At 37.7% G+C, this 20,021-nt stretch overlaps 1 protein-coding gene across 3 annotated transcripts in view; it reads right to left on the bottom strand.

Annotated features, from left to right (window-relative positions):
* Positions 1 to 2,578: 2,578 nt before the first annotated feature.
* Positions 2,579 to 20,021, bottom strand: part of ATP8A1 (ATPase phospholipid transporting 8A1) — a 220,851-nt gene continuing 203,408 nt past the window's right edge. For all 3 annotated transcript variants that reach the window (XM_028088628.2, XM_028088627.2, XM_088021182.1), the window contains 4 exons: positions 17,360 to 17,448; positions 16,566 to 16,658; positions 7,444 to 7,535; positions 2,579 to 6,249 (listed from right to left, as the gene is read on the bottom strand). In XM_028088628.2, the coding sequence (XP_027944429.2) occupies positions 6,152 to 6,249; positions 7,444 to 7,535; positions 16,566 to 16,658; positions 17,360 to 17,448 (372 nt within the window). In that variant the 3' untranslated portion in view covers positions 2,579 to 6,151. The remainder of the gene's footprint in view (positions 6,250 to 7,443; positions 7,536 to 16,565; positions 16,659 to 17,359; positions 17,449 to 20,021) is intronic.

The following is a 20,021-nucleotide window of genomic DNA, read 5'->3' as shown; positions in this document are numbered from 1 at the left end:
TATTTATTTTTTCTTGTGCTATTATTAGTTATGTCATATAATGGAGAATTGGCCAGATTGATTTAAATCCATAAGAAATTTTCTAAAACGAAGTTGGCTTCAAAGGAAAAAAAAAATTTCTAAAACAAGATAACCAAAAAGTTCCTGAAAGCCTATGCAATCACAATTAGAAATCTGATTCATTTCATTTGGTTGGGAATCAATTTACCTTTGCATAACCTAAAACATTTAGTACACATTCAGGAAAAACAAGAATTTAAAGATGTATTCAACTGTTAAGGGGACAAACTGTTGACGTATTTTGACATGTAGATGGCTATTTTAAAATTGCAAGTAAACATTAGTTATTAAAGCAATTATTCTGACAGAGGATTCTTATTTGAAATGCTAGATACATAGTTTGCATTTGAAATAAAAACAACGGTAAAACATAATATTATCCAATTTTTTGGGTAAATTTTTACTAGCCTATTAGTGAAATTATCCAGGTTAGGAAGATCTTTCTTCATTAAAATGCATGGCTCTGTGTTGCCGAAATGGAAGCTGAGATTAGAGATGCCGTAAGCATACAAAAACATTCAATGGGGATGACATACTGAATTTATGAGAATGTATTTCAAGTCTGCTGCTTCCTTTAGCGTTTAGGTAATATTAGAAGGCATCTGAAACCACAGGGTCAGTATAAACACAGTGCTTACACTTCAAGGGGGAGTGGAGATGAACGTGCAAATCATTTAATATAATCCACAGGAAACTTCTCTGTACACCTTGTTTTGCTGTGGTTTTGCTTGGGAGACCCACACCCAATCAGTGTCCCTGGGAAGACTTTTGAAAAGGACCTGGGGCCCCAGACACCTAAGCACACGCTGCACCTCGCTAGGAGACCCAGGGGCTTCTCAAACTGCTCGCCCAGTGCAGCCTCTCTGTGAACTAATCCAATCTAGCAGTTTATGAAACTGCAGCTTCAGTTGCTTTTCTTTTGCCAATTGATGCTTATTTTGTGATAAGGCCGTTGGCCTCATTTCCGGTGTTTCTTGTGCTTTTGTCTCACATGGCAATTTTAATATCTTTTTGGTTACTTCCTTCAAATGTTACTGAGTACATTTGGCCACTTTCTCATGAACTTAAAAAAATTGGGTGGGTTTAGAAAACTTAGGAAATCCATCCGATGGGAAAGGATGGAGCCAGGAATTAGTGGCTGACTTGCCGGCTGATTTAAATATGTAATGGGGACAATCCTGGGAGGCTTTTCTGACTGAAGAATCAAAATACAGGAATTTTATTAAAGAAATTTTTTTTTTTGTCAGGCGAGGGACTCAAATTAATTAACCACGCCTCTCACCAAGCTAGACTCCATGAAGGGCTATTTTCTATATCACCTGGGTGGTCAACAAAATGTTAAAATGCTATGAAGTGGATACACCTTCTTAGACTATAATTACAGTGGCTTTGAAGGTTTTATAAAGCAACCTAGTTTCTAAAACTAGCAATTAAAACTGCAACAATTTCTTTATGTAATGGTACAGTTTATTTCATTTTTAATAACACTGAGAGGACAAAATGTTTAAAACTTGCAGTTTAAAACATGCACATTCACAAAAGGCCAATGACACATAACACTGCAGAGAACTGAATATTACTCAACTTTAATAACTATTTATAAAACACAGTGCATTGAACAGCTAGAAAAACAAACCTGAGAAAACTATAATCACAGATTCAATGCTCTCCACTCATGCAGCTTCACGATTTTGACAGCAGTTTCAGCAGAAATGGATTTCAAGGATCTGGAAATACTATTTTATCTTTAATGCAAACTTCAATTTTCCATAGTAGCTGCCTTCCAAGGCTGCCTTTTTTTTTAAACTTAATAAACTTGAAAATGTGAAAAATGAAGCTTGAAGTAGCTCAACAAACAGCAAACAGTATTTACTGCATTTATGGCTTCTATTCTAGAACCATGAAACATAAAAATATTTCTTATTTTTTAATATTCTGCTCACATTTTTGCAAGAGCAGATTTACCTACGGAAAGTTGCTGTTAATTCAAAGTAAGCATGTATGAAATCTAGCTTTTTTCCTACTTACGGGAGATTTATTTGCTGAGAAGTTTTGTGAGCTTTATTAAGAAAAGTTCTTAAAAGCAAGCTAAACAAAAGTTGCAATTAAATTTGTTCAAATTTGTAAAATAATTTACTTATTAAAAAAAGTGGTGCAGAGAACCAATTAATTTGTCCACCGAATATTAAATTCCAAGTAGGCCATGATAGAATTTTATAAGGCAGAAATAAACATCAAGATTTACAGCAATAGCCATGCATTGGCCTAAGCCTCTTTAAATATTAATTCATGCAAACCATAAACCTATCAAAAACACAGCTGCTTTCATACAGAAAATAAGTCAAGATGAAAAATGGAAAACATTTATTTCCTTTCCTTCAAAGTTTAACTTACATTCCATTTTAATAGCCACTGAAGGTTAATTAAAATGCAGCAAAGTATAACTAAGTCTCACAAGTGACTTCAGTTAACACAAGAAAAATCAGATTATATCTCTTAAAGAAGCATTATAGAAATGTTCGTCATTAAAAAGCATTTATTAGGCACCAAACTGCATGGTATTACATGAATTTACAAAAAGAATTCCACAGATCTGGTCCACTTGATGTTAATGGGGTGGGCATTTTCTTGATAAATTTTATAAATGGTTATTCATAAGATTATATATAGACTTATTGGATAAAATAAGTTTTAGAACCAAGAACTGTCATAGGGCAACTGCACAAAAATATACACTGATGATCATTTAGCATGGTAATAATTAGGACATTGTTACAAATAATTTAAAAACTACAAATATACAATCTATTACTTTCAGATAAGCATTCATTTCCTGAAAGAACATTTTAAATGACAAGTTATAAGTGATGTACAGTGCACACAATGCAGAACAAATGATCATGTGAGGTTCATATTTGTTATTTAGAATGCTAAATTGCAAAATTAAAATATAAAACCTAATAATCAGAATAAACGTAGATTTCTGGAATTCACAGTTCCCCCTGAAAATTAAGAGGAATTACTGAATCCATTCAATGACTATGTAATTCATGTAAATGAATAATATTATTGAATAAGAATACATGTTCACCTGGCTTGATTAGAAAAAAGTTTTCCACTAACTTTGCAACACTGCTGAATCAGGCTCACTGTCAGACACTGAATGGGGTGTGGGAGGGTGGGCAGCACATAGATCATTTTCAATTTGCTACATTCCTGAGAAACACCCTTCTACTAACAATTTCTGCCAAATAGCATCTTTCTGGGTGTGAACCACCAATATATTTTTATAGGTATATATAAAACATTTAGAAAGTTCATGCTCAATATCACTGTGTACTATTCAACATTAAAGAAGCAATTCCCAGCTTTTCAATGTTAAATGAATGAGGATTTTTCTGCCGTAAGTAGTATTTTCTGAATTGTAAACATTGTAAAGCGACGCTGTTAGCATTTGTCCAAGTCCCTACAAGGGACTTTTTAATTGAAGAGGATGTGTCCTTTATTTCAGAAAATAAAAGTTAAAAGTCACTTCAGCTGTTTTAATCCTGGTAAAACTCTTACCTGCCCCCCCAACCTTTGGAAGGTTAAAAAATTGAAGCGTTTTCTCTAACACTATAAAGTCACTGCGATTGCAATGCTGTGTTTTAAGTTTTACCAAGGAGGTCACTCCCTGCTGCCCAACCCCCTTCTCTCACCCAAGAAGCAAAAGAATCGACTTAATAATTCAAAAATAGGACTATGGGACAAAAAAGACCTAAATTAGCCATATTTCAGACCACAGTCTCATGCATTAATTAACCATGGGTATTCTACCCATGTTGAAGAGCTCCATAGAAATAATCCACGTTTTAAGATAAAAATAAAACTTTGTTGTTTTTTTTTTAAGCCAGAAGATTCAGTTCTATTATATTCATCATATTTTGATATTAAAATTTGGGGGAAGGATGCCACTGATGAGGTGGAGGCCAAGGGAAGCAGCTCTTGTCTGTGACCATGATAAAGTGTTTCTCTGGAGGGATGTACCTCATTCTTGTGTTTTGATTTGTGTGGTTTGACCTTGACTCTCGCCACGGGGAGGCCCAGGAAAGCTGTTCTGAATATCCCTTCGGTAGACAAAAATCTGTGACCTTCAGAGTTTTGAAGACGGTCTCAGACTCTTACACCTGTGCTCTTTCTAGGTGTTTCAATTGGCAATTTTCTTTCTGAACCCCAAACGGGAACGGTATAGGAAGTGAACTGTGTCAACTCCTTTGCCCCCTTTAGAATTATGTATGTGTGATAACCTCTCTTGTTTCTAGAAAATAGGGGAGGCATACTTGTAACTAAACAACTAAAAATACAGACAAGGAAACGACATTATCACCTAATTTTAAACCTAGATGAAGGAAAAGGGTAAAAAGAATATGAAATTATTCAGCTCAAGGAGTGACTTGGAAAATCACCTCTCCTCACAATTCTAGTTGACTTTTCTTTTTTTTTTTTTTTTTAAGAGGAAGTTCTACCTATTTTGCTGGTTAAGTCCACTTAAAGGCAAACAGGCTTCTGAATAGAAGGCAAAAAGTTAGTTTCAATCTCTGAAGTGTATCTGAAAACTAGAATGCCTTTCTATTTATTTTTTTAAATGAAGGCATTATTTTAAAAAGAGTATAGAAAACTGGTTGTGGTTTTTAAACAGCCCCTTCACCATTTATTGTTGGTAGCAAAATAGGCATTTTTTTGGGAGATGGCTTGGAAATGCTGAAAAAAATTAAACTGAACATACATTTAAAAACATAGTAACAAAATCTACTTGTGATGAAGTATCTCTGACTGTAAAGTTATAGGCTGGAGTAAAATAGGTGTTTTTAAAATGGGGACTATGTACTACTTATTTGTCCCGATTAGCAGCATGTGACTAATTTGGGGAAGCTGCTCAACTAGCGAGCTGTGAAGTAATTCTCAGGGTTAAGTACAGGGATGGTCACCAGAACACGGGGTGTGCTATGTGCACCAGCAGGCATCTCCAGCAGGAACTAGTAGAAAGATCCCAAACACAGGACAAAAGCCGAGCCTATGTACATTACAAAAGCCCATGCAGTTATCCAGCGTGGTATTCCAAACAGCTCCACGCAAGCACTGGGGAGCTCACATAAATATCTAAGCATATTTTTCTTGAGAGAGAAAACATTAAGATAAAAGGACAGCACTCAGTCTTCAGCAGAAGCCAGATTTTTAGAAAAATCTAAATGATGAGGACCACTCATCAGAGAGGACGGAGACATACAGTTTAGAAATCAATATCATAATGACAGAGTCACATTGCAACGTAATGTCTTCCAATGTTAACAAGTAAACAAGACAAACAAGAAAGAAGCATGTGTAAGGCCAAAGGTGCAACATCACGGATTTTAGTAGCAAATGCCTTGAAATACTCGTTTTTGCAAATCACTCTTACATTTGAAAAGTCAAGCATGCAGATCTTACAGCAGAGCTGGAGGTAAACTTTCTCTTAACTTTCTGGGCAAATGACTACTGAATGAGAAATACACTTATTGAATGTCTTTGGCAAACATTTATCAAGACAATTTTTGACACAAACACTTGTTAATGTCTTGTTTAGAAATTTTGCTCAGGAAGGTGAGTCAGTTCCTAGAGAAGAGTGCTGGTTTTTTTCAGCATATTCTGAAATCTAAGTCTGGATATCAAGAGTCCCTATAAATTACTACCACTTTAGAGTTTTTTCATGGTTGGTTGCCTTGTGGTACATATCCAATAAATTGATAGTCAGTTACAGCCCCAGAGTAATGGCATAAGACTACTGACCTGTTCTCAGTTTAAGAAAGCATTCTGGCAAGATAACAAGGTCATTTTCAATTTCTGCTTACAAAGACTTAGCAAATACTTTAAAAAGTCTGAAAGAGATGGTGTTACAGTAGAGTTGCACAGTGCTTATGTCTGTAATATACACGAATCTGACGGTCAATCAATGAGATGAGCTCAGATCCACTCTCCCCTCCTGGGACCAGACTGGAATTGGTCAGCAGATCCGGTAAGACCTGGGAGCTCTCCTTAGAGCCCTAGTAGCCCCTGCCTCGCAGCCCCCGTCCCATCACCACTCGTCTGGTCTCTGCTTTGTGGTATCGTATGCTCGAATCACCTCAGACTGTGACACAATTCCATTCTCATCTTGTGAGAAAGCATACCCGTCTGTAAGTTAAAGATAAAACAGAAATGATCATTGTGAGGTCACTGGGAATCTCTGTGATTCTGAGTGTGAAGGACTCATTTTCTAACTTGGGGAACTCCTATGCCCCTCCCGCCTTCAAAAGCCTGCGTGAAGACATGAATTTTTTACGTTCAGAAAAGATGTGGACTCAACTGCACCATGAAGAGTGGGCTGACTGCAGGCTGTCAGCTGAGATTCTATGAACTCTGCCCCCGGATGAATGAGCAGGTGCTCGCAATCCCCCTCGGTTCTCCTTACGGCATCTCAAATCCAAGCCAACCAATTTTTGCTTCCTGGCTACTGGCGGGGGTGGGGGGTGAGGGTGGGGGTGATGTCCAGTCTAGCGGGCACATACACTTCCATCCAGATCGAGTGGATGAGAGACAAGGAAGAACAAAAATGAGAAGGAGGCAGAGATAAACACCCGGACTGCCCGTGCTGGAAAAGTGGTCTCCTTCCTTGGGACTACATTGTCCTTGGCTCTCGGCATCTACAGATAAACTCATTCATGCCCCAGCATGGTTGGGGATAAGCAGTGACCCCCAAGGGGGTCACATCTTTAGAAAAGGCCTCTTGAAGTATAAAAGGCAAAAGCATTAAACATGAGTATATATAAATGAAAATAAATTATATGTGGAAACAACATGAAACAAAAGATATATTACTAACACAAATACATTTACTACAGGGCTTTATATATTATATTTTTTCAGATCCTTGAAATGTTAAGAGGGCCTGATACCTAATAATTTCTTACAACTCTAAATATTCATAAATATTTTTGAAGGGGGAAATATATGTTTCACTGTGCTGTTTGAAAGCTGAAAAAGCCCTTGCAAAGTTATTCAAGTAGAAAAGATAACAATACAGAGGGAGCTTTTAAGAGTTAAGATTTATTTCACTAGTTCTTTTTAAGATTTAAGGAAGCAAGGGGCATGTGGAAGTATTATTTCTTCAAGTGAAAGCAGCAAGATTTTCAAATGCTTTGTCTTGTCTGCTCTAAGTGAGATGGTTGTGGTCAAAGGTTTCTCTAATCACTGGTTATTTATGTAACATGTTGCAAAGAAGCAAAACTGGCTTTAGGTTTTAATTTTAAATAGTCAAAATGCTGCTCTCATACATGCTAGGACATAACAGCAGAGAATTTATTTATGGATCGGAACTCAGGTACTTACGGAGCAGGTTTTGTTGCAACGATTCAGACCGGTACAAGTTCACGTGGTTCTTCTTAAAGACGTTCTTGAGCAATTGCGCCCTCTCCGTGAGGCTGCCGAGCAGGTGCAAATGTGTGAAATGAATTATCAACTCGGCAGAGACCCCAGTGTGCCCACAGGACCACCAGAGAGAGTTAGACTTAAACAAAAGATTGCTTGAGAAGTCTGCAGCCCAGGGATTCTTTTTACCCCATTTTCTCAGATGGCAAATGAGATTTAAAGTATTTAGATACTCTCGAGGCCAGTTTTTCCCATAGCTGAGGGGAGTTTTGTTCCCAATAATCCAGCCAAAAGATTTTCCCACCCCCCAGTTATATTTAAGTCAAATGGGGATACAGACCCTGTACAATATGGTTAACAAAAAATACAAAGTCTGCCAGTAGTGTTATTAACTTCTAAAATCTTGGTTGACTTACTGCGTGCATTCTAAGCACGGCATTTTTTGAATTACAAAAATTATTACTATATATCTTTTTCCACTTTGCACATATTTTGGTGTAAAATAATATTTTTTTAATTATGTAAAGAAATCCTCAAAATTACACAAAGAAGAAATTTCATAGACTTTTTAACTAGAAAAGTTCCATTACCACTCCAATATGGTATGAAATGTGTTCCTTAATTTCGTTAAAAAGAAACCTATTTTCAGAAAATACTAGGTAAAATGACAAGGAGGAAATATTTATTTTTCAATAAACGTTTAGAATAATCTCCACAGAAACAAATCCATGTAATTAATTATGTAACTTCTAAAAGCACATTGCAAGAAATAATGCATCTGTTTTTTTCCACTGCACCGTAGAATGGTGTCTCCCACAGTAGGAAGCCAATTATTTGTCAAATAAATGAATTCAAGCAATAATTGTGAAATGCACTTTAAACATCACCAGCCCTCCCAATCATGCCATTTCTCCAGTGGTTGATTTCTAAAATTTTGCTTTGATATCAAAGAACATAATAAGCATAAAGAGCTAATAAGAAATCCACATGTGTTATAGCAAATGTTTATGCAATTTTGTTTTAATCACTGGAATGGACTCAGTTGAAAAATTTCCATCTTGTGTTTTTCCCCACTATAAAAGTTGTAGTTAAATTGTCCTAAGTTATGTCAGTTCTATATTTTGCCAATTTTTTTGAAAGTCTGAAATGGAACAATTTTTATCATATACAAGAAGTAAAAATAAAAGGATCATCTGCCAAATGAACTCGGAACTACATAAACATTCAGGTTTTTGCTGAAGTAAAATATTTAGAAATGTTGACATTTGTACTCATCTTCTACACACATTTTTTCAAGTCTAGGGATGTTAACTGGTACTTATTAGACATACTTCATTGTCACTGAGAATTAGCTACATTAAGGCAACAAAGCTAATTAATCTAAAACTCCAGGGGTTTTGCAAATAGTTGTAAAACTGGCTTTTGCCAGCGAAATAAACAGATACGGGGAGTGAGAAGGGGCCATTTTTAGAGTCACTTTTCTTACTCTATTCTTAAAAAGATCTAACATTACAGACCTGGGGACCCCTAGGAACACTAAAATCTGTAACTGCTTTGAGGAATTCGGCAGCTTTAGCAGCAGGTGGTCTGATTTTGTTAGCAGAGCATTGTGGATGGGGTGCTGGGAAGTCTCTGGTGTTTAAGATGGAAATGACTACAGACATCTAGGGGACAGCAATGTATCATTATGTAGCTTCTTCTTCCCCAGATACATTTTCCAGGTTTCAGGCTGACCTTCCTAAACGCATAATACTTTAATATTATAACATTCAACGTTAAGAAGGCAGATGTGAGAATTTTATCTTTCATGTTATGAAACTTCCATGTATAAGATAATGCAGTTTTGTTTTGTAATGGCTCATATGAGGCTATACTTTTACTCAGCTGTCACATCAAGTTCATGTCTAGCGTTCAAAAAACAAGGTGCAATAAGAAAGCTTCTTTCTTGGGAAAGAAGCGCAGTACTGGGGATAGAGCATGGGCTTTGGAGTCTTAACTTTAATTCGGAGTCTGTTACTTATTAGCTGGGTCGCCTCAGGCAAACCTTTCTTGGTCCTCTCATCTACGGGAAGAGGAGAATCCCTAACCCTCAGGCCAACAGTAGGACTGGGGGAACTGCATGGCTTCTACCTTAGTGACCGGCATTTAGGAAGCACTCAAAGAATGCTAGTCCTTCCCACCTTTACCACTCCCCCAGCTCCCAAGGAATTGATCATACAAAAAATCAAGTAGGACAGCGATCATCACAAAACACGAGATAACTTTGTGAGGATCCCTTTCTGATGCCTTGGCTTAGAGTCAACATCAGCTCCACGCAAAACGTCTCTTGCTACATATGAGTTTTCACTTACAGTGCCCCCCACTCCACTTCCCCAGTAGGAAAACTACTAGGTTTCTGTTTTTTTTCCTGAGCTACTCTGAACCTCTTGCTTTAGTTCTTATAGGGCAGAGTCCCTCCTATGAAATATAAATGCCATTCACAGGAGGGTGCTTAATAAATACTAAGTGATGATGATTTGTATTTCTCTAGTCTTATCCTACCTTTTGGGAACTAATCATTTCAAAATAACGTGGTTCTATGTCCTTGATGGTTACAGGTACTGCGGTTACTGTCAAGTCACATTATACAGTATATTGGGAACATGTTAATATTAACAGACATGTTAAAAAGTTCAGTTTTTCTTGACTAGCTTAGCACTGTGAGAAGAAGAAAAAGACTTTAAGAACCTTCTCGTTAAAACCCCATCTTAATCACAACTCTTAGTCAGCAGTGTTAATTTTGCGTGGCCTTTCATTTACATACCAATCTACGCAAGTTCTAAAATCTCATTCAGTGCAATTATGCAAGTACCACTTAAATATTGTTACCTTATTTCCCAGCCCACTAAAATGTTTCAACTTGGATATGTGGTAGAGGTAAGGTGTTTTAATGTTTTAAAATAATAATTAATTGTATTATTTATTTATAATTATTTAATCATTATATTAATTTAAAATCATTGATTTTAATGTTTTAAAATAATAATTCATTTAGAAACACTAAGTATAGGTAGAAACCCATTTACTGTCCTGAAACATATTGTCTGAAGGTATTTTCAGTTATTTTTGAAGAGTGGTAAATTTGCAGTTGTCTTTATGGTGGGTTGGCAAGCTATTTTGGTGGATTCATTTAAATGGATCTCCAGAAAGTAAAGAACCATCCATACGTGGGATGTTTTAGTGTCGGGCATGGGACAGCCGTCCTGGATGAGGCAGCCGTGGTGGGGAGATAAACCATGACTACAACAGGCCTGATCTCTGCTCTGGAGGAGACAGCACTTCATTGTTCCGTCACTTTTCTTTACAAATGCTGGACGGAACTGTTATCACAGTGTTGAGAGAAGGCTGGGGCAAACCATTGGACACATGCTCCTACCTCAAACCTGCACCAAGATTCATATGTAACACTGATATAAAACCAGTGTGAACACCGAGAAACAGTTTCTTTTCTGTTAGTTTTGGGGCAATGTTAAAATTGCTATTTTTAAAGATAAATAATACAGAGGAAGGCTCAGAGAAGCCACTGTTACTGTCCAGGTGGTCAAATTATCTGATATCTATCCTTCCATGCTCTCTTCTTTAAAGCTAATGGTAGAGTGATGGACACGTTCATGAGGAATGACCTGAAGATCCCAGGGCAAAGTTCTATTTAGCAATGGCTGCTGATATGCTGGCTTATGTCTACAGTGAGATATAAAAAATTATGAATCTCATCCTATTTGCCTGTCTATAAGATGCACTGCTTGCCACACTCATGTAAAGGATACCCAGAGGTAACTGTCCCACCTCCCATGAGCCCAGTGTCTACCGTTCCTTATTTCAAAGCATTGGGTTCTTGAATTCACATTGGTTTTTGTTAGTGTTTTGTTTTAGAAAAGGTAAGATGTTACACAAAATTTATAGATGTCATGCCCCCCCCCATGAGATCGGAGAGGCCCATATTCCTAAACATTTACATTTATGCTATAAAGTATATAAATATTTATACTATAGAAAAAAATAAACACTATCAATGCCTTTATCTATATAGAACAAATGGTTTAGGTTTTTTTCCAGCAAATGTTTGCTATAAACCTAGGGGAGAAAATTGAATTTCAAAGTATTTTTGCATTTTGGAATTGCAGATGCTATGCTCCCTAGTGTTGGAGCCTATCCACAAAAAAGTAACAGCAAAAACAGGGTTTCATACCATATAAGGGTATATATTCTTTTTTTTTTAAATTTAAATTCAATTAGCCAACATATAGTACATCACAGAGGTAGTGTTCAATAATTCGTCAGTTGCGTATCACACCAAGTGCTGTGATGTGATGAGCACTGGGTGTTATATTAAGTTGTTTCCTTAACCAAAAATAGTAAGCCATAGCTACACAGTGATCAGAGGTAGGGCTTGCATTTATTGTCCCAATATCTTAAATTGATTCCTACCATAACCCAAGGTTCAAAACCAATATACTGTACTTAGATGACAAAATACCTCGACCCCCAAATTTCAATGTAAAATTGGGATAAATATATCTAATTCACAAAATAATATGGTAAGTGATATACTATTTTTCTTTTTTTTTTTTTTTAAGATTTTATTTATTTATTTGACAGAGAGAGACAGCGAGAGAGGGAACACAAGCAGGGGGAGTGAGAGAGGGAGAAGCAGGCTTCCCACTGAGCAGGGAGCCCGATGCGGGGCTCGATCCCAGGACCCTGGGATCATGACCTCAGCCGAAGGTAGACACTTAACGACTGAGCCACCCAGGTGCCCTGTGATATACTATTTCTACTAAAAAAAGACTGTTTTAACCAAAATGTTTTAGTTTTGAACATAAGTAAACATGAGAAATAAATGATCATAAATGCTAATCTGGACACAGTGCTTAGAAGTTACAGTTTCTCTGAGGCAGTTCCCTTTATGTAGAGCCCAACTTCATAGTAGTGCTCAGTGGACATTGAAAAAAATGGGGGACGATCAGTTTACAAGACTGCATTGTTCTATCTACGGTGAAGAAGTAAACCACTGTTGCTTTGGACATGACTCGTTTGGGAAGTGTAATGTATATAATTCTATGTTCTTATGTATCATATTTGTATTTAACTACCCAGGGGTCAATCATCTCTTTACCACCCACTACTCAGCCATCCTTTCGCCCATTCATTCACTCACTCATTCATTCATTCATTCATTCCTCAGTTCATTCTCTGGACCCTTCAATCACCCATTGGACAAATCTTTATCAGGTGCTAGTGTGTTCCTGAGTCTGTGCTAGGTGTTGGGTTTCAGTTAAGACTAAAAAGGAGGCCTCTCCTTCAAGGCACTCAATCTAGTAGGGGAAACAAACACACAGGATGAACAAACACATCACAATACAATGCAGTAAATGTAACGACAGAAGCATAAAGTGCTCAGATGGTAGGGTAGGAATTAATTTTATCTCAGAAAAGAAAAGGTAATTGCACCTGAGTTGAGCTTTGAAAACTAGGAATTGGACTGCCCCATCTATAGGAGGGTATCAGCTTCTTGGCAAGGGAACAGCACGTGCAAAGATTGGGAGGTATAAAATAACATGGTATTTTGGAACTAAAATGAATCTGATATTGTTTGAATACACAGAAATCACAATTTCTTCCTCTTTGAAAATGTAGATAAGATTAGCTAACTTTTTTGAAATTTTACATCAGTCTCATTCTCTAAGTTTCCTAAAATAACCCTGGCAGTGGGGTTCCTGGCTGACTCAACTGGTAGAGCGTGCAACCCTTGATCTTGGGGTTGTGAGTTCGAGCCCCACGTTGGGTGTAGAGATTACTTAAAAATAAAGTCTTGAAAAAAAAAAATCCTGGCAGTAAAATCAATCTGACAATTCCTAATTGCTCTAGAATGTCATTTTTTAGCATGAAGACTTTTCCGACCAGTTGCTATTTTTCTTCCTTCACAGATCCCTTCTTTTCCCTCCCTCTCTAGCCATCATCCAGCAGGAAGGCACTGTGGTCACCATCCTTCTGGTAACCATGGGCAGCAACAGCAACATGGGGTATGTGTTATACCACGGGTTTTCATCTGTGGCCTTTAGCTAACAGCTAACTCATTTCTGAGTTCTTGCTATTTTAGGCAAATGAGGTGGCTGCAGGAAATTTATCTGATACATTTTCTATGGAAAAGTTTGTCATTTATGGTGGAATCCACTTTATTCCTTTTAGGCTGACTTTTTTTTTTTTTTTTTTTTTTTCCCTAAGTAATCTCTACCCCAAACATAGAGTTCGAACTTACAACCTGGAGATCAAGAGCTGCATGCTCTACCTACTGAACCAGCCAGGGGCTCCTCTTTTTTTTTTTTTAAAGATCTATTTATTTATTTACTTATTTTAAAGCGCACGAGTGAGTGAGAGCAGGGGGAGGGACGGAGGGAGAAGGAGAAGCAGACTCCCTCCTGAACAGGGAGCCCTGATGCTGGGCTTGATTTCATGACCTTGAGATCATGACCTGAGCTGAAATCAAGAGTCGGATGCTTAACTGACTGAGCCACGCAGGCGCCCCTCTGACTTTTTTTTTTTAATGGCAGGGGCCACCTACATTACAGAATCGTTGAATCTTTAGCACCAAGAGGTCACCATATCAAAACCTCACCTTGGCTTTATGGTCGTTGAAGTCACCTCTGTACTACAAACCAGGAAAGCTAAATATCACACGCAGGGGCCTAACATAAGAATGACGAACATACTTAGAAATATAAGGAATTGACTCCTAAGGGTAGTAATTGTATGGTCTTTCCCTAATAGTTGTTAGTAAACAGTTTTATTCACAATTTTGTAAGCTAGAATCCTAGCAAATCCTTTTTACTGCTAGAGCGAAAGAGAAAAGATGAAGAGAGCGACACTTGGGCCAACCAAGGGAGCAGGTGTAGATGTTTAGATGAAGGGACACAGACGAGGGGAAGGTGCAGGGGGCAGGATACTCCTAACTCTGGAAGTTATTTCCATCCTACACACAGCGACACTGACAGAGAGAGGTCAAGCACTTCGTCAGGCTGGTATAGGCTGTTTTTGCTGTTGTCTCCCATTCTTGAAAAGGAAGGAGAACAGTCCATGGTAAGGAGCAGCGGCTCCAGAAGGCCCTGCTTTGTGACTTCTGACCGAGAACTTACTCTAAGTCCCAGTTTCCTCATCGGGAACGAATGGGGTGACTAACCTGCCCAGGACCGTTTCGGGGATCCCACGTGACAGCGTATATGGCACGACTGGCGCAATGCCTAGCATGTAGTGAGTGCTCGGCACCCAGCAGGGCTCTTCCCTTTACAAGACAGGGGCAGACCGGTGTGTGTGTGTGACCAGTCCCCCTGGCCTCACGTGACTGAGGAAGGCTGGGAGCCAAGGTCTCAGCTTGAGTTCCCGGTCTGACGCTTAACTGAAATGTGTCAAACTGAATAACAGTAGCAAATCGTGATGACAGTGACAGCCATGGGGGAGCAAAGCATTTCCTCTGGTGTAGACAAGATCTGAGCTCACGTTAGTGTGACTGAAACTGGTATTACCTTCGTAATTGTGTTTTATCATAGACTGTTTTCAAACACTTTTAATTTCTTTTCTATAATGCTTTGTGAATGCGGCCAATTTGATTAGGTTTCTGACCTTGCTTTTATTGAGGGGGTGGTACTGAGGAAGAAACTTGGGAAACGTAATGCACTTCATATGGAACATATGCCCATGTCAGTTCTGAATACGTGTTAAATGCTACTGAGCATACGATGCTCTATATCAAGCTCCATTTTCACTACGTATAGCCTTATTATGGATACTGTTTCAAGCTAAAAGACTTTTTTATCCCCTTTCATTTTAATAATACAATAATATTTGTAATCATTTATTTAAAGCTCATTAAGCACCACACACTTTATCAATTATATCTTATTTAATTCTAAAAACTAGCCATGAGGGAGGTATTATTATCCCCATTTTATAGGATGAGAAAATTGAGGCTCAAGAGCGCTGAGCAACTGGGCTAAGGTCACGCATAGCTTAGTGAGTGACAGATTTGATTTGAATCCACATCTCTCTGAGTCTAAAACAGGTCATCAAATTGTTGGTGGGAATGCAAGCTGGTGCAGCCACTCTGGAAAACAGTATGGAGGTTCCTCAAAAAGTTAAAAATAGAGCTACCCTACAACCCAGCAATTGCACTACTGGGTATTTACCCCAAAGATACAAATGTAGGGATCCAAAGAGGTACGTGCACCCCAATGTTTATAGCAGCAATGTCCACAATAGCCAAACTATGGAAAGAGCCAAGATGTCCATCGACAGATGAATGGATAAAGAAGATGTGGTATATATACACAATGGAATATTATGCAGCCATCAAAAGGAATGAAATCTTGCCATTTGCAACGATGTGGATGGAACTGGAGGGTGTTATGCTGAGCGAAATAAGCCAATCAGAGAAAGACATGTATCATATGACCTCACTGATTGAGGAATTCTTAATCTCAGGAAACAAACTGAGGGTTGCTGGAGTGGTGGGGGGGTGGGAGGGATGGGGTGGCTGGGTGATAGACATTGGGGAGGGTATGTGCTACGGTGAGCACTGTGAATCATGCAAGACTGTTGAATCACAAACCTGTACCTCTGAAACAAATAATGCAATATGTGTTTAAATAAAAAAAAAAAAAAGATCGCAGGAGGGGAAAAATGAAGGGCGGGAAATCGGAGGGGGAGACAAACCATGAGAGACCATGGACACTGAGAAACAAACTGAGGGTTCTAGAGGGGAGGGGGGTGGGGGGATGGGTTAGCCCGGTGATGGGTATTAAAGAGGGCATGTACTGCATGGAGCACTGGGTGTTATACGCAAACAATGAATCATGGAACACTACCTCAAAAACTAATGATGTAATGTATGGGGATTAACCTAATAAAAAATAAAAATAAAAAAATTAATAAAATAGGTCATCGACACTGCTAGCTCCATAACGTGATAAATATAAGTTTTACCACTTATTTCTAACCCTAGTAAAACATAAAGTTCACTTGGGAAAGAACATGTGCAGTGTGTATTTTACCTTTTTCCAAGCACAACTGCACCTGGGTCTTGAGATTTTGCCTCCAGCTCCTGAACTTCATCTACTAATGTTTTAAAAGCAGTCCTCTTGATACTGGGCGGGAGAAAGAAAAAGGATTTGCATGTAAATCTTCGTGTGAAGATGTAACACTTTACAAAACTGGTTTATTATCGTGCTGCTAGGTACAATAGTAACCAGAGTACAGGCAATCATTTTTCAATAGAATCTATGAAATTACAGTAATTTTAAGCATTACGTATTTACAGAAACAAGTCTTAAAAGGAATGGTTTAGTTTTATAATAGTAAAACTCTTAGTTATTAAATAAGCATCATATAATTAACTTTAATGATATCTTTTTTTTTGTGGGAAGAGGTAACATTTTAAAACTGACAACCCTTGAGAAAAATTAGTAAAGTTTTAGTTTCCTTCATTCTATATTGCATATAGGCTTTAAAACAGGCAGGCAAAAACCTTTTTTCCCCCCATAACTATTGTTCATTAATAAAATATATATGTGTTTTGAGATAACATTTTCTTCTACCTTGAATGGATTTTTCAAGCTGATTTCTAAAAATGTACTCTCTAATATTAATTGAAACTACTTGCTTTACTTCTCATTCTGTCTTTAAACTAATTTCCTAATTCCTCACTCATTTCTTTATCTACATATGCAGAATATTAATAATTCCCACTTTGCAAACTGTACATCTTTGACCTGATGTTATAACTGGAGAAATCTGAGGATTAGTATAAATCTATATTTTTATGTAAATAACCGAGTACTATACTTACACCTTGTACACCACATCAAGAAGCAAAGATGCCACAGGGATAAATAACAGGCCCATCCAGAAGATGCCAGAACTAAACAACATGGCAGCCTGAGTAAATGATCAGAAACAACATTGCTTTAACAACCAAGACATACATCATTCATGTTTAGTTTTTATATGATTTTAAGTAAAATAATTTAAAAAAATCTCACTCTGCAAGAGGATATACAGCAACTTTAAATCCAAACTTGTGCATAATTTGGAATTAAAAGCCAAATGTGTTAAGACATCTCTTTACCACATCTATTTCCCCCCCCTTAAGCAGCTAATATAGCAAGGTTTTTAACATGTGCCAAATCTTTTCATACTTTTATGTGAGATTTTTATTACTGTGGTCAATACGTGGAGTAATAAAGTTTGACCTTCTTTTGTAACTTAGAATATCAAAATCAATCTTTTGGAGCAAATTTCAAATATACTCTGGCTTACATTCTCTTATAACATGTAAAATAAATCCTAGTTAGAAACTAAATTTACTATTCTTGGCAAATAAAAATTAACTTTTGTAAAATATTACATTATATTAAAAATCATCCACATAAACCATGATATAGTATAATCAAATTAAGATATCTATGATATTAGGCAGCATAATCTTAATTTTTGTTCAAAGATTTTCATAACTCGTATCGATATGTCTTGTTACTGTGAAAGTCAAACCAAATATCTAGTGTGTAAAACCCAAATAACAGTGTATTAAAAATAATCTTAATCATTCCTTTGTATTAACTCACTATATATCAGAACCTTTTGGGTTGCAAAGAAAATGATTCTATGGTTAAAAAATTAATAAATCTATTAGCTGTCTGCAATTAGAATAAAAATCCCTCTGTATGTAATTAGATACACAGAGTTTAAAAGGAATATATCACACAATAAAACCAAAAGAAATATTTTGTTTCACTTTGAGGCTGTTTATCACAGTAAATTTGCAGCACCTGTTTAAGTGCATAAATATATTGGTATAACTCCATTAAAAAGCATCCAACTAATGCAAACACATTTACACTCTGCTCAAAATCTCTAGGATTGGGGCGCCTGGGTGGCTCAGTCGTTAAGTGTCTGCCTTTGGCTCAGGTCATGATCTTGGGGTCCTGGGATCGAGCCCCGCATCAGGCTCCCCGCTCTGCGGGAAGCCTGCTTCTCCCTCTCCCGCTCCCCCTGCTTGTGTTCCCTCTCTCGTTGTCTCTCTGTCAAATAAATAAATAAAATCTTTAAAAAAAAAAATCACAAGGATTTCTTTTTTTTTAAACCAGGTGTGGTTCAGGAATTAAAAATGACCTAGAGTTTAATTCTTACGGGCCAATGCACAATTACACGTTAACAGTCCTAACCAATCAATCCTTACCTAATATAAAGATTACTAATTTTAAATTGTTTGATTACCTATTCATTTTGACTCTCAACTGAAGACCAGGAACTGCTGCTTTTTTTTTTTTTTTTTTTGGCATTAACATGGGCTCATGATATAGACTGTCAGTTCAAGGATGCTATGGTCTTCCCCCCCCCATATAGGATTAAATAGCTCTGAGCATGTTTAAAATAAAAACATGCTATTATAAAAGAATTTCTGAAAATAAATGTGGCCACGTGGATTCAATGAAATAGCACCTATATTCTAGACACCAACGGGACGAAAAATATTCACATAAAAGTCACTTTATTTTATAAGCAAAACATGATCTTCAACATGTTTGCTGACATCCTCAATAGCGAAAACTAACAATTACTATGTAATAGGAAATGTCTATCAAATCCATGGGTTTTGTTTAGACTGAAGGAAGCTTTTTAGTGAGTAACAACTGCAAACACCCACACACACACCCACAGCCACACAAAAAAAACCCAACATTTCTTTTTCCTTCTAGGGGGTAAAAGGTAGATAGGATTCTAGAGCCTGCAACTGAAAATGCCTCATTTGCTTCGCTTGATTTTAATCTGTTTTAATTTAGGGGCAAAAGCAGCAAGATTTATGCTTGCCTTTACCACCTTGTATTAAATGTCGCTGGTGGAAAAGGCAAACGTGGTGGTGGAGACTCCGGGCTGCTAATTCTGACCATTGTGATGTTAACTATGAATGGGGAACAAGGGGCGCCCACTATTCAGTCCACTAGCCTTTGGCTTTACAAATGAACAACATGAATTGAGGGGAAAAAAGTTTTTCTGCATCATATCTGAAAGCCTGTCAGATTTTTTTTTTCTTTTGCAGAGTTAATCCAAACCTAAAAGATTTAAAGCCGACATTCGCATTAAAGACAGAGTCTCTTTGTATTTTTTGGATGAAGAGGGGGGAGAAAAAAATAAAATCCCACAGAGGTATTTCCTTTCTTTCTGTACAAGAAAGCTCCCCCTCCGTCTGGAGAGACCATTTTTGTCTCTAACTTTTCACATCTCGCCACTCGCAGGCAGGTCGGCTGGGCAAAGGCGCCCGATCCCCGCAGACAATGGCGGGGCGGGTTAACAGGCGCAGCCTGCCTGGGGCTGGGCGCGGGCTCCCTCCCAGAGCAGTCTGTAAATTGCTCCGAACGTGGGAGACTGGTGGGCCGTGCCAAACGCCCCCCCCCCCCCCACGGCCCCTCCTCGAGGCCCTGTGAAACCAAATGGAATCTGCCACAAAAGTG

Source organism: Eumetopias jubatus, unplaced genomic scaffold, assembly GCF_037043125.1.
Source record: "Eumetopias jubatus isolate StellerSeaLion01/CBP00866 unplaced genomic scaffold, mEumJub1_p1.0 scaffold_2, whole genome shotgun sequence".
Taxonomy (NCBI): Eukaryota; Metazoa; Chordata; class Mammalia; order Carnivora; family Otariidae; genus Eumetopias; species Eumetopias jubatus.
This window is presented reverse-complemented; position numbering and strand designations above follow the sequence as displayed.